General features: G+C 41.4%; 1 protein-coding gene across 3 annotated transcripts in view; it reads left to right on the forward strand.

Moving 5' to 3' along the window:
- Nucleotides 1-12328, forward strand: part of CAMK2D (calcium/calmodulin dependent protein kinase II delta) — a 201500-nt gene that overhangs the window by 100086 nt on the left and 89086 nt on the right. For 2 of the 3 annotated variants that reach the window (XM_053940028.1, XM_053940027.1), the window contains exons 14-16: nucleotides 2167-2221; nucleotides 8431-8496; nucleotides 11019-11091. In XM_053940028.1, coding sequence (XP_053796003.1) covers nucleotides 2167-2221; nucleotides 8431-8496; nucleotides 11019-11091 — 194 coding nt within the window. Of the gene's footprint in view, nucleotides 1-2166; nucleotides 2222-8430; nucleotides 8497-11018; nucleotides 11092-11958; nucleotides 12032-12328 lie in introns of all 3 variants that reach the window. The other variant, XM_053940026.1, reaches the window with a different exon arrangement.

The following is a 12328-nucleotide window of genomic DNA, read 5'->3' on the forward strand; positions in this document are numbered from 1 at the left end:
GGGTGTGTGAAGAACTGTGTCTGCAGTGACTGCGCAAATACTTCTTGTAGTGCATCTCCTCTTTGACTTAGTGAGTATCTTCTCAAACTGTCATCCCGGCATCCCTTGTCTTTCCCATGGCAGGCTGAGTGCAGGCAGAAGGTGTGGGCCACGCTGGATTAGCCTTGGTGCCATTGTGCACCCTTTGCTGTGGCCGGGGATTGCTCTCCTCCTGCCCTCGCTTATTTGGCATTTTCACTTCACAGACATAACCGTGTGCCTGGATTGACCAAAGATGCCAACATAAGCACTTGCCAAAAGGCAGCTCTCACCTTCCCCAGCTGCCTCAGCCTGTTTTCCTTTTCAGAAACAATCAGGGGCATAAGATCCTGATTCAGAGAAGGATTTGTTCCATCTCACTTCTGTGATTCAGGCATTTGGGAGGAAAAGAAAGAATGTGATCCTTGAAGAAGATATCCTTGAAGAGGTGTCAGACTTGAGTTTGGCTAGCAAGGAGTTAGGCTCCCCAGACTGAGCAAAACATTGTCCATCATCTCAAACAACACCCTCTTTCTAGTCCAAAGGGGTCAGAGCTGTGGCTCTGCAGGCACTTGGAACCAAATCCTGTTCTAGAGAAGGAAAGGACAAAACAAGAGCACTTCCTGCTTCAAGCCGACACCAAAGCTCGAGAAGCCCCTTTCCAGGGTGCCATCCTGGCCTTCTTGGTAACAGGGATATGACAGAGGGGAACGTTGCTCTGAATTGAAAAGGCCATGCTTGGAGTTCTTATTAGTCTGTTTAATGAACAGGATTTTTCTACCCAAAAGTATCATTTGCTATGTATAAAGCTTAGAGTTTTCATAGATGCATATGCATAGCAGACCAACTGCGCTTCAAGCTTTACAGATTTTGGGCGGTATAGCATCTGTGATATGCCCAAGGGGCTGTGCTAAATCCCATTTGATGAGTACTATCTTTGATGCTGCTGTACAAGCAATGTGCCCAACAGCCAGATGTTTTAGGGGTGTCAGTCCTCAGCTAGAAATGTGAAGGTGCTCTTCTAAGCTGATATGTGGCGTCTCATCCCACATTTGGTTTGCTTTAAAGATGAAACATTTGGGGGTATTGAAAGTTCGGCTCAATGCAAGCAGACAGAAAGCTGATTTGGGGATTTTGGGGGTTTTTTAGGAGGGTGGAGAGTAGTGTTGGCTGGCCCCTTCATAAAAACAGGGAGTAATCTGAAATACAGAACCAGCCAAAACCACAAACTCTGATTTAGACCTACTTGGCTCTTCTGAATCATCATGAGCTCTGCACACTGAGTCAGCCAAGAACTGGTTTTCTCTTCAGTGTTGTGTAAACACAAGATGTTTCTCTGGGCTAAGTATTATTAAGTTAAAAAGTCATGTTTATTTGTCCTGTATAAAAAATGATTAATACAGAAAGTTACCATCTGGGGAGATCTGAAAATTCTTTTCATTTACACTTTCTTGCCCAGCTCAGCTTTGAACACAGATCACTTTTAGGGTACCCTGATTTTTTCATTTGATTCTATAAGTGATAATTATTTGGATCAAACTACTGATAAGGCTTCCTGTATTACCTTTGGAAATCGTAATTTCATTTAAAGTAATTAAGGAAAACCACAGGACTTAATTAATAATTGTACCACGATGTGGTGTGAATTCTTAAAATTTGATGGGAAGGTTGTGCAGCTGACGAGCACGTTTTCAGGGCAAGCTTTAGATCTGGACACAGAGAGGAGTATGTAAACGTGGCATGGGGGCTTAATTAGGATGCTCTACGCTGGCCAGGAGATTTCTCTCTTTGCAACTCTTCACAGTACGTGTGAGAAAATGTTAACAAGCCCTGGAAGGGTTTTACTCTGCTGAAATTTGTGACTAATTGTGGGGGGATTTTCCTCATCTTTCTTTATTTACAACTTCTAAGATGTAATACTGCTGAGAAAAAGGTTGTATGACATTAGGAAAGTAAGAGTTAGGGAAAAGGCAGTTCTGAGGGTAGGGGATTAGAACAAAGGCCCGCACGCCACAGCTGAGAGCATACAGAGATGCAATGCCAGCTCTGCAGTAGAATTATAAACCCCCATGTCCCCCAAACCAAAAACAGCCATTAAAGACATGGAAAAGGTGACTGGTGTTTATCTTTTCTTCCCCCTTTCCATAGTGCGGCTCCATGACAGCATATCGGAAGAAGGATTCCATTACTTAGTCTTTGACTTGTAAGTATTTGTTTTGTATTTGTTTGCCGTGTTGGGGATGGGCTGTTCAAATGTGGAGATGCAAGTGCAAGCTCACGAGATAAATGCCTGGTTCTGGTGCAATGAGCTGGACAAATAGATGGAAACAGCTGGAAGGACAGGAACATACTTGGTCATTTGCATGTGCAAGACCTCAGTTGTAAGTGTCGCTGTAAGGATTCCATTTATTCCATAAAAACTAGTAAAACTCCGCTGGTGAAGTGGATTTTAATATAAAGTGTAGATATGTAAGTAAAGGTTGTGTGATGCCTGCCAAAACGAAGCAAAGACTCGGAAAAAAATATTTGCTGCAAGCCAGTTGTCTAAAGGAAAGATAAAAAAAGGCATGTGGAACACTGATTTCTCTACAGAAAATCTCTACTGCTGGATTAAAAAGGTAATCCTGAGTTTAGAGAGGGAAATATTCTTTTAGTATTTCATTCCTGATTGATATCTTACTGATTTATAATGTTTCATTTTGACACCACTCAGAATGTAAAGTGCCCAACATGTAGAAAGGAAGTTTCCTACTGATATTCTATTTTGCTTCAGGAATTTAGGTCCCATGAGTTGTTCATGTAGCGACTGGGCCTGTATGGGACTTGTTTTTTCCAGATAAGGCTGTTTAGTGGAAGCAGGGATGGTGACAGCATGAATTTTGTGTCTCAGGCTCATAACTTGAAAAGAGAAACTCATTTCCTCATTCTTCCCTGGGATGGGCAGACTTTTCCACTCACTTGAAAAGTTACTGCTTATGGTTTTGGATATGGGCAAACCTGAATGATAGGAACTGTATTGCAGAACTAACTTACTTATGTAAAATTATCTCTTTAAACTGTAAATTTTTCCAGGGCAGTTTATGGTTTAACAGACAACACACCCACCCACCTACCCAAAGAGCTTTCTTAGCACCCCCCCCCCCCCGTAGTTTTGCTGGTTAGAATGAGAATACATTATTTCCCCAGAAGTGGGAAATAGCTCATTTCTAAGCATACAAACCGAAGTATTTACATTCAGCATGGCTGTTAGAACCTGAATCTTCCTGCACACAAGCAATCATGTGCTTTCATGTTCAAGTTACATTCTGGTTTACTTTCTGACTTAACTTTTTAAAAAGAAATCTGTAAAGACTTCTTCAGCGCTAGATTTCAGACTAGAAATACACAAATATTAAAATAGTCCGTCTGCAGTGAAGGCATTCGGGACTCAAATCCTAACTGGGAAGCTTGTATGTGATTTGTGTCCATCCCAGGTAAGTGCTGTGACTGTTGGCTTGGAAATGGCTCCAGGGCACAACACACATATTTGTTCTCTGACATGCACTGGGGTTTGTTCTGGATTTTTTTTCCCTTAAGGGCTACAAAGGAAATCTTTCTATGTGGAATTGGAAAAGGCTTCTTAATTCAGAACATTTCTAAGAAGTGCATGCAAAATTCTTCCTTCTAGGGACAGTATCCCTTTTAAAAAACAGTGGCTATTTTTCTGTTTTTGTACTGCTGTACTGTGAGAAACTCTGCCATAGTATAATTGCAGTTAGTCCACGTCTGCTTTAAATTTAATATATGCCAGACTTATCTCAGGGGATTATTACTGTGATGTGAACTAGAACATTTGAACAACTTCAGAATTGTAGATAACGGTATCAAGATCTCAATAGTAAGGGAGCAAATAGAAGCCTATGTTCTGCAATAAAATGTTAATGCCTAACCCAAAGATACTGCCTTGGCAGAAAACTAGATTCCACAGGAAGCGTTCTGCCTTGGCTGGAACTTCCTCTGTTCCCTGTCAGTCCCATTCAGGACAAACAGAGGAACAGCCTCAAACATATATATAAAGCTTTTATGTTTTGGCCATGTGGTTTGAGGGTTTTGTAAAAATTAACTTATTTTGCAAAAAAGAAAATGTCTAAATGGCAGAGGCAGTGACTTTGCTGACTGATTGTTGTTTCTGGAGAAGCAGCAGGTTGCATTTTCTGAGCAATTTTTGCCAAATTACTGAGAGTGCCTGTTCACAGTTGATTTTTCACATTCATTGCCTTAATGCTTACTAGTATTTATTAGTGAAACTTCACCTTTTACAAGCGTGGTTACTGCTCTGGTGACAAGTACATAAGAGCTGCCATGATGAAAATATACTGTATGAGCTTCTTGAACACACAGGCCAAGAACCTGCTTTTCTTTATTTAGATTTTATTCAGCAGGAGCCTGACTGTGGTGTAACACTGTCACTCCACCCACACATGCCATCCTGCCATTTTCTTAATGATTTCTTTCAGACTGTGTGGGATTTGGTACGGCTGTTTCCTCAGAAATTTCTTTCAGACTTCATCCCACGTAAGAAAGGGAAGGGCAAGACTGCCCTTTCTGTGGATAGGAAGAAACAATCATTGTTACTTTCTATTTTGAATTTCTAATAATCTCTTTGGATTAAATGCCACAGAGATGTCTGCTGCCTGTTGCTTCACTTGTATACCTGAGGCTGTGCTTTCATCTGGGGAAAGAAACAGTGTTTAATGTATTCTCTTACCCATGCTTTTGGGTGAACAGTTCTGCTGTCAAAATGGGAAGGTGGGAGTCTGTGGAAAACGGGTATTGAACAATGAACTTCATTAATTTAATAATGGACTTCATGAAGTTTTTGCCCCTCTTCCCTATTGGTTAAGGCAGCCGCAGTCAGGATTTGCGTCTGTTGGACCATTTCAGTTGCCAAGCACGAATGAGACTGTCTTCAGTGTTAATGATATTAGATGAGTTCAAATCCAATCAATTCTGTCAGTATTAATTGCTGTATCTGAATGGAAACAGCTGTAGCACTTGAAGACTCTCTTGTGCAAGTCAATGAGATTCTCTATTTTCGGTGTCCCCTGTTCCAATGCACTTGATGAGATTCAACAATTGGTCTGTTAAGAATCCTGGCCTTGCTTTTGGATTCTAAGTGCAGGGACCATACTGCGTAGAATAAACAGAAAACACAAAAAATAGCCTAATTTGCAAAACAGTGTTTGCCTCAGCTAAATGCCTGACCTCTATTTCAGAAGTAGAAAGGCCACAGATGAATTTAATAATTCTGTGGCCACTGTAAGATGCTTCCTCCCAGCTCCGTTATGAAGCCAGCTGAAGAAGTAAATGTAAGCTAGGAGGAAACCACACCAGTGTGATCATCATCAGAGGCTGGTTTAGCTGTCTGTGCTAATTTGTGTGTTTCTTTTAATTATTCTCTTATATTTGCAAACATAAACCAGCAGTTTTTCTCAAAGCGATGTGGAGTGCCTTGGTGTTGCTTCGTGATGCTTGTACCTCTTCTGTGTAAACAAACCTATGTGCTTTATTGATTGCCACTTTAGTACGCCCTTCTCAAAAATCACCAAAGGGCCATAGCAATTTGTACAAACCAGTAGCTTTTAGGTTGTATCCTGAAAGTTACTAGAGCTTAGATAATGAATGGCCTGTCATGAAATGCGACTTCCCAGGACCCAGATACATATCTGTCTAAGGCATTGAGAGCCATTCCCATTTGTATCCTGCAGGGAGATAGTACCTTGGCACCTGCTCATGTGACTTTATGGTGAAGGACCCAAGTCATCTGGGAGTGGCTTCCTGGAACCTGCAGGCTGTCCTGCACTGGGATGCCTGTGACCTTTATTGCTGCAGGAGCACCTTGCTCAGGGACACTCAGTGAGCCAAGGCCATGAGCACAGCTGTCATGCCCAGAGGCTCAGAACGTGCAGCTGGGTTCTGTCCTCTCCTCGTGCCCTGCACTGTGCTGCCTTCATTCGTTGTGGCCATTTAGCTCTTTTGGAAGAGCTGTTCCTAAGGTATCCTTCGGAGTGACAGAGCATGGGAATTGCTGACTGCTTGTTTGGCTGTCACTGAAATTCACCTGCTCTGTTCCTGCTTTAATCTTTTCATCATTTAACAATGGTTGTGAATACCAAGCAAATGTTTAGTGTCAGTAAGTAAGATTTCGTATCCCCTTCCACCCTCCGTGCTGGAGAAGAACAAACATCAATTTGGTATCTTCTTCCACTGAAAGGCACTTTGATGACTAAAGATTCTTGTTTTCTTTCTTTAGCTTGGATCAAAAATAAGTGTTTTAGGAAAGAGTAAGATCAAAGGATGCTTTGTTTTTTCATTCATCACAAAGTGAGAATTATTCCTCTTTACCAGAACTGTGGCAGACAAATATATATGCAAAAAGGAGTTATGAAAGACTGTCAAAATATATGCATCAATCAAATATTTTGTGCTACAGCAACCAAAGCCAGTCTCTGGAGGGTAGAAGACAAAAAGAGAATGCAAATTAGGCAACAAGCTACTTTACCTCCTCTAGATTTTACTCCAGAGTTTTTTACAAAATAGCTTTCTGTTACCTGAAAGTCTCTACATTGAGAATCAGTAAGGCATAAACTCAGAAAAAGGATGGTGTAACCCAAATATAAATAAAATAATGAAAATCAGATTCTTGAACTAGCCTTCTCCAAGAAAGGAGCTGGGCTGCTGGTTGAGCAGGGCATTTCTGTCACCATTTAATATGGCTGAAAACTGGGTTCTTCAACAAAGTGTTAGTACATCAGTTTGCAAATGAATGTTACAGTTCTAAACAGAGTATTCTCACCCTGGATTTTTTAATCCTAATAAACTTAATTGTATTCAATACTAATTGTGTTCACTGTAGTATAGATTTTTAAACATCTCAATCTTTAAGTATCTTGTTGCACACTCAAGCTTTTGTGTTTGGGAGTTTATTGGAAATGTAATGTGCTAATACTCATATTCATAACCAGTAATGAAATACAAATGTTGATCTTTCATCTAGGAATCATTTATGTAAGCACCCATATGTGTGAAGAATCGCATTTAGCTGTGCCAGTCTGTCAGCCTACAGCATAGGAGAGAAATGTTACAGGAAGGGTCTTCCTGTGCTATAAGTCCCCTCTTGTGACACAGGCAGACAAGTGTTATGAAATTACTGAAAAGCTCATTAATCTTCATCTTACAAGGATTGCCAGAAAACTTCTCCTGATTTTGGCCCTATATTTACTCATAGGTATTGTATGCTCATGTATTGTATGCTCATGTACCAATGTTATCCCTTACAACTCCCTTCTAGGGAGATCCAGGTTAATGCTCATCTTCAGTATTTATTTTGATCCCTCTTAACCTTTATTTTGCCCAGCTAAACTGGGTTTGCTTCTCTGAGGAGATCTGATTGACTGGGTAGCATGGTAGCAATTTTTCTGTTCATGCTGCACTTCCAGTTCCCTTTTCTGGGTTTGAGTGACCAGAACTGGTACAATATGAGGAGGGATTTTACATTGCTGTCACCCTATTCCAGATGCAATCCAAGATTATGGCATCATCCTGCTCAGGGCTCATTCTGGACTGTGATCGTTGGGGTATAAAAACACAGTTTTATTGCTTTTTAACCCCTTTCTAACCATTGAACCGCTGGTTGTACCATGAGCTCCTGAGTATGCAATGATGCACAGCCACTTCTGTTACTGGCCCCAGGATCATACAGTTCTTCCCTTGTACTTAACTTATTTTCAGTGGTGCTTTATCTAAGCTATTCCTACTTTCTCCACAAAGATAAATGACAATTTTCTAGAAAAAATCTGCTGTTAATCTGACTAATGTACCCTGATTCTACTGATCCTTCCCTTCCAATTCAGTAATGCTCTTTCTAGCCACAGCACAAAAAGACAGCCCCTCTGGCACCTGGGTACACACCTCTGTTGTGATTTACTCTACACTGAAATACCCTTTTCCTTTTTTTAGCGTTGTTGTATTTTAGCATTTCTTACCTTTGCCTTATATTGCAGTTTTCAAATGATCCTGAACTGTACTGAACTTCAGCCGCAATTTTCCTGGCTGGTCAGTTCCCTTTGTCCTTGTAGTTTTACTCCTTCCTTTTGACATCCATAACTGATGTCTGGCATCTTGCCCAATACGCTGCTGCCCTTGGCTTTTGTTTTCTAATTACGATTGCACTTCCACCACATCCATTTTATTCATGTAATGATTTGGATAGACAAACCTTCCACTTTAGGTCCTGCACCTTGCTGCAAAACCTCTTGCATTTCTGTACAAATATTTCACTTACTCCTCTCTGACTTCTCCCTGTCAAGTTAATTTAAGGTGCACATTTTCGCTTCTGAAATCGCCTTTTCCCCATCTTGCTTTTTGTAACAGAGTCACTGGAGGTGAACTGTTTGAAGATATAGTTGCAAGAGAGTATTATAGTGAAGCAGATGCCAGGTAAGTAATTTGTTTTTCTAATATTGCCTTTGATAATTATAGGATAGTTACTTAAATATATCCTGGTGTTTGGCATCAGTTTCCCAGCATAGTCTGTGAGACTCTAGGATTTCTCCAGGAGTTCTTTTAGGCTTGGAAGGGCAGAGTTTGGCAGTTTGAGCTCACGACTGTGTGGTGGAGAAGTCATGGGACATCTTGGTGTCTGCTGATCTGAAAAAGCTGAAATTGAATCTCAATTAGTTAAACTTTTACTCATTGTTTCCTCTGCAAACTGGACATAGCAGTTCAAGTATCTCCTCCATGGATTCTTAGCTTTGCTGATCAAAGTTTGCAGCATAAGTTGGTCTTAAAAGAATTTTGCATTAAATATGATTTTTTTGTTCTTGGGCCTGAAGTGCTAATTTTCTTTTCCAATTAGAGAATTTTAGTTTTGTTTCATCAATAAGCAATTATACTGTGTGTCTCGTAGTCTGAGCTCAAATATGAAATCTCTGGCAATTTTCTGCAAGTGCTTGTTGAAAAACTTGAATAATAAGTTGACAATTATCATAATTTGCGTGCATAAAGTATCAGAGCCACTCATGTCATGTTTGTCCGCATATAAGAAATCTTAAATTTTGTCATAAATTTAAAAATCCTAAACATTGTGGTCAATTACTCTATAGAAAATATGTTCTACCACCACAGTCTTCACATAAATTGATCTCAAAGTAAATTTAAAGAATCCTTATGTTTCTGTGTGTTTACAAACACACCCCCCTAATAATACATATTTAGTACATGCAATTTTAAATTATGCCTTTACATTTGGAGATCTCTGGGAGATGACCGGAAAGAATTAAGTATTCCTAACAACAGTAGTAGGATAATAATGAACAGACCAGAAGTTACTCTGAATATTAGGAAGCTTCCACTTCCAGATCTTACTGCGTCTGTAGGAATGGTAGGAAGATGAATATTTTGGCATTTAAGTAAAGAACAGCGCACAGCAAAACACCCTGTAGAAGAGAAAACAGCAATAGGGTTTAGGTGGGGTGGAAGAAGAGGAGCTCTGTTGAAAAAAATTTCAAATCATTTTTTCCTGCTGTGATTGAAGCAAATTTCCAATATTGATGCCGAAGGCCAGTATATGTTGTCCTTGTGTGTTTTGAAGGTAGCTGGGTTTTAAAAGGAAAAATTGCAATGATGATTTCTTCTGTTCTAGAATTATAATGTATTGGAAGGGGCTGTGCCTATATATGTATATATATACTCTATATATATATATATATACATTTTATTTTTTTCAGTAAAAATTGGACCAAATTAGTGAAATATCTAGTTATGCTGCATCTCTGTATTTAGTATATTTACATATACAAATATATATATTTGTATATATAAATAGATATAGCCTCTGTGTGTATGTGTGTATCCCTCTAGCAATAGTTGCTGTTCTCTGTGGATGCCTCTCCCAGGACTGTCACACTGGTCTGCTCCTGCAAGCCCTTGCTCACGCCAGTAGTCTGTACTCAGACAAACAGTGCAGTGAGTTATGAGCTACTTGCCTAAGAAAGGGTTTTCAGGCTTGGGCTCCAGTTACTGATTACGACCATTCCTTCTGAATTCCACGGTCAAAAGGTTTTGGATGAGCAGCATCTTGACTACTGTCTATTAATTAGCATCACTCACTTGTGCCACAAAGATGTCTTTAAAAAAAATGCTAAGCTCTTGTGGTGCCAAAAAACCATCTGAAGAAGTTCCAATGCTCTAAAATATTAATATTTTAGTTGTGCTTTTTGGCATCATAGACTGGCCAAAACTTGCAAACCTGGGTATGGGAAAATAGGTGCTAGTTCATTTACTGCAAGCACCAAACAAAAACATTTGTCTTAATTTTTAATGTGAATTTTCACTCCCCAAATGACTCCTAACTAAACTAGAGCTGGACACTATTTTAAATGAAAATGCATGCCACCTTTTTGAATGATTTGGCTTTATTCTACTAACCGTTTTAAAGAAACCATTCAATTCAAAATGAAAAATGTTTTGCTTTTCCTTAGCTTTTGACTTCTTTTGTTTCATTTGTTTTCTGTATATCATCTCATTTCTGGCCATTTTCTTGTTTCAGCCCTTGTTGTAATGTTAACTTCACCACCAAAAATTAAGAAAACCAAAACATGCCACTAATTGTTTTACTGCCTCCACTTTATTTTTCCTGTGGCCGTTTTTGGAAACTGGAAAAAGCTTCCATACTGCTAAATGAAAATACAGTCTGATGATTCTGTCTCACAGGTGTCATATGTTCCATGTTAAATGTCTTCTTTTTGTTTGGTTTTGGTTTTTCGTTTTTTGGATGTATTGGAGCTGGAAATATCTCAGCAATGTTGTTCCAGTTCAAACAGCAATCAAGACTTGTCCAGAGGTGTAAAATTGGTTTTGTTCTTTAACTTTTTCTTTAAGTTTTATTTTTATTTTGTATTTAATGTGATTATGTGCCTTTAAAATGTTCTCCCTTCCATTCTGCCCTTGTATCTTTGCAGTCATTGTATACAGCAGATTCTAGAAAGTGTTAATCATTGTCATCTAAATGGCATAGTTCACAGAGACCTGAAGGTCAGTATCTGGTGCCCATCAATTGGATATAAGAATTTTGGGGTTTTCTTTCCGCTGGGTAGGGGCAGAGGGTGGGATGTCTGCGATGTTCCCTTGCCTATCCTAGTCATCCTCGGAACAACCGGTGCAACCAATAGTGCATGACGCCTCTTTCCAGTTGGCAAGTCTACAGGCCGAATATACATCATGGCAAAAGGGGGAACGGTTGCCCAAAAGCCGTCTCTTGCCAAGGCGCTGTGCCGGGCGCCGGGGCTGTCCCTGTGTGCCTGTGCGGCACGGGAGGTGCCCCCCTGCTGTGATGTATGTCAGCTTGCAGATGTGACCGCCACGGCTGTGCTGGGGCCCGGGGAGCAGCGGCAGAACGAGCGGCCGCACGCTGCTGCGCTCGGCTGGGACGAGCCCTCAGGTGCCGCTAATTGCTGGCTAAATTAGGCGGCTAGGAGCTAATTATTGACCTGGAGTACCCGGCTTGGAGGGGCCTGGGGACTACCTCCACGGTCGCTGCGATTTCTAACCGTTTCTACAATTCTTCAGTGCCTCTGTGAAGGCTCTGAGTAAGCGAGGAGGAAAAAGCACAGAGGATGCCAGATATTTAATACGACCTTGAATTAGTGGCAAAATTTCTTCCTTTTAAAAATGACCATTAAAAAAGACCTTGGCGATAATTTCGAAGCAAGCCAAGGCAGCCGCGCCGCCGCCCGTGTCTGAGGGCAGCCGCCCCGCGGAGCCTGAGGCCGTCGAGCTCCGAGCGGGGCGGCGCGGGCAGGGCAGGCCGGGGCGGGACACAGCCACGCCCGGCCTCGCCCTCGGCCGCCGCCCCGCCGCCTGCTGCCGGAACTAACGGGCGCCCATGGTGTTTGCATGCAGTCATTGCATTCAGCAGATCCTGGAGGCCGTGCTGCACTGCCATCAGATGGGCGTGGTCCATCGCGACCTCAAGGTGAGTGCTGCTGCCCCGCCGCCCTCCCGGAGCAGCATCCCTGCCCCACAGGGCCGCCAGCAGCCGAAATGTAAATGCTCCCCTCTTTTTATTTCTCCCCTTGGTTCATTTGATTTTAACTTGACTTCACCTACATGCAAGAACAAGCTCGTGCTCACCAGAGGGAATCTGCTCGACGCTGGCCAGTGCCTGGCTGTCTAGCACTGGGTGGTACAGGGAAAACAGAAGGTGCTTTTCAAGCACTGTGTGTTTTTGTTGAATACATGGTCTTCCTCTGTCATCCAGAGCTTTGGGAGC

Source organism: Vidua chalybeata, chromosome 4 (assembly GCF_026979565.1).
Source record: "Vidua chalybeata isolate OUT-0048 chromosome 4, bVidCha1 merged haplotype, whole genome shotgun sequence".
Lineage (NCBI taxonomy): Eukaryota > Metazoa > Chordata > Aves > Passeriformes > Viduidae > Vidua > Vidua chalybeata.